Source organism: Pseudomyrmex gracilis, unplaced genomic scaffold, assembly GCF_002006095.1.
Source record: "Pseudomyrmex gracilis isolate BER0280 unplaced genomic scaffold, ASM200609v1 scaffold_2135, whole genome shotgun sequence".
In the NCBI taxonomy this organism is placed as follows: domain Eukaryota; kingdom Metazoa; phylum Arthropoda; class Insecta; order Hymenoptera; family Formicidae; genus Pseudomyrmex; species Pseudomyrmex gracilis.
In genome coordinates, this window is record NW_018022719.1 from 12,245 (window position 1) to 14,320 (window position 2,076).

Below are 2,076 nucleotides of genomic sequence, written 5' to 3' on the forward strand. Positions count from 1 at the left end.
GGGAAACTATATGAAGCTTCAAACTTTTAAACTGCTCTCCTCTAAAATTTGCGTTTTGGAGTTACGGGATTATACGTAGGGAGTGACGAAATGGTCCTTTAAGGAACACTTTGAAGCTATGGTTAAAAAAGGCCAAAAAGTTGTGACTGCGCTTGCGCGCATTATGCCTAATATTGAAGGATCTACTGAGAAAAGACGACGGCTCTATCTGTATGTTTTCCAGGCTGTTGTGCTGTATGGAGCGCCTGTATGGGCTGAGAAGTTGATAAAAAACAAAAAAGCAGTGATCCACTGCCGAACTGTGCAAAAGTTAATTGCAAATCGAGTAGTCAGTGGATATCGTACGATTTCTGCGGATGCTGTGCAACTTCTGGCTAGAGCCCCTCCTTTAGAGCTGTTGGCTGAGATGCGGGCTAGAGTTTTTAATAGTATTCGAGCGAATTGTACCCTGGATTATGCACAGATAAGTAGTATTGAGGCTGCCAATATGAGGGAAAAATGGTACAGACAACTTTGTGTAGACCATCTGTCTGGTAAAGCCACTAAAGATGTGATTCTTCCAGTTTTCGAGCAATGGATGTTAAGAAAGCACGGGTCCATGACGTTCTATCTCACTCAAATGGTAACGGGACATGGATGCTTCAATAGATACCTGTATAGGATCGGTAAGGTCGAATCGGAGCGCTGCTCCCATTGTAGGTTAGATGTTGACACCCTTAAACATACCTGGGAGGAATGTGGAAGCTGGCGGGAGGAGCGTGAGCTATTGAGGCTCAAACTTGAGATGGATTCGGTCACGATGAGATCTGCGGTAGCTGTCATGGTGAAGAGTCCTGAAGAATGGAATGCGGTCGTGCGCTTTGCTAATAGAATTTTATTACAAAAAGGGGAAGCGGAACGTGAACGACAAGGACAAGTAGCACTGGCAAGAAGACATAACAGGAGGAGGACGGTTGCAATTCCGTCCACTGTCAATACATAGATGATCAATTCTTACTTTAGTAAAGAATGATGCAAGGAATATGGGTCAAAGGTTGTAGGGTATATATCCCCCCCTCCCTTTTACCATTTTATACTGAATTTGGGCTGCTGGCAATGTCAATAGGGGGCTGGCAATTGCCTGCGAATGCAGCCTAAGAAAGGGATGTTTAATATTTTTGATTTTAGAAATAAAGTCAGATGAGTTTTTTATCGTGGTGTCATTTTTACCTGTGAGAGATTCTAGTTTGCTAGAAAGCGAGCTAGATCGTATGTAGGTGAGTTTATAGCGCTTACTATGGGTCTGAGGGGTATGTTGTTTTTATGGATTTTTGGTAGTCCATATAGTCTAGGTGGTACCGCGTTTCTGGGTATTACCATGTCTGGAAGATTGTTTTTCTTAATGAGATTGGTGGTAAGAGTTTTTAGTGAAGCAGTAGGGTCTTTCTTAAGTTTTTCATATGTGGAGTCTGTAATGACAATGGACATATGACTAGTTCACTATGGCATTCTATCTTGCCATAAACACATCCTCTCCTCTTTCTTACCATTCCACCCCTCTTCCACCTCACCCCTTCCACTTCAATCTAGCGCTATAAAAAGGGACACCTGACCAAGAGCATCTCAGTATCAGGCTGCTCTTCAAACCCTGATAAAGTGAGCTGTAATGTTCACGAAACGTCGGTATAAAAATGACACTAACGCGGTTCAAACCCAAAAAACCATCTTTGTATGTTAATACTACACACCGCGAAAGCATCAAATATCAAATTAAGTACCTCTACGAGGAGGGTATTCTATCTAAAGTTAATAATTTTAGCAAATACAGGTCTTCTCTATCAAAACACCTGGCAACTTTAGCTTTTCTCAAAAGGTGTCGGGACAATAACATCGTCCCAAAATTTCTTCACATAAAAAACCATTTTGGCACAAAAAAAGCAACCAACATCCTGCAAAAAGCCGGTCTTCAACTAGTGAAAGAGCGCATTTCCCATATAAAATATCAAATTTATCATATTTCTCAGAAACTATTCCATCTCCATCTGCATCTATCTGCCTGCATTAGGCCAGATCTGTGGCTTATACTAGACCGTATAA

At 41.6% G+C, this 2,076-nt stretch overlaps 1 protein-coding gene across 1 annotated transcript in view; it reads left to right on the forward strand.

Moving 5' to 3' along the window:
* LOC109862649 overlaps positions 1 to 982 on the forward strand; it is a 2,278-nt gene extending 1,296 nt beyond the window's left edge. Inside the window, exon 3 of the mRNA XM_020442754.1 lies at positions 80 to 982. Within this exon, the coding sequence (XP_020298343.1) occupies positions 80 to 982 (903 nt within the window). The remainder of the gene's footprint in view (positions 1 to 79) is intronic.
* Positions 983 to 2,076: the final 1,094 nt, after the last annotated feature.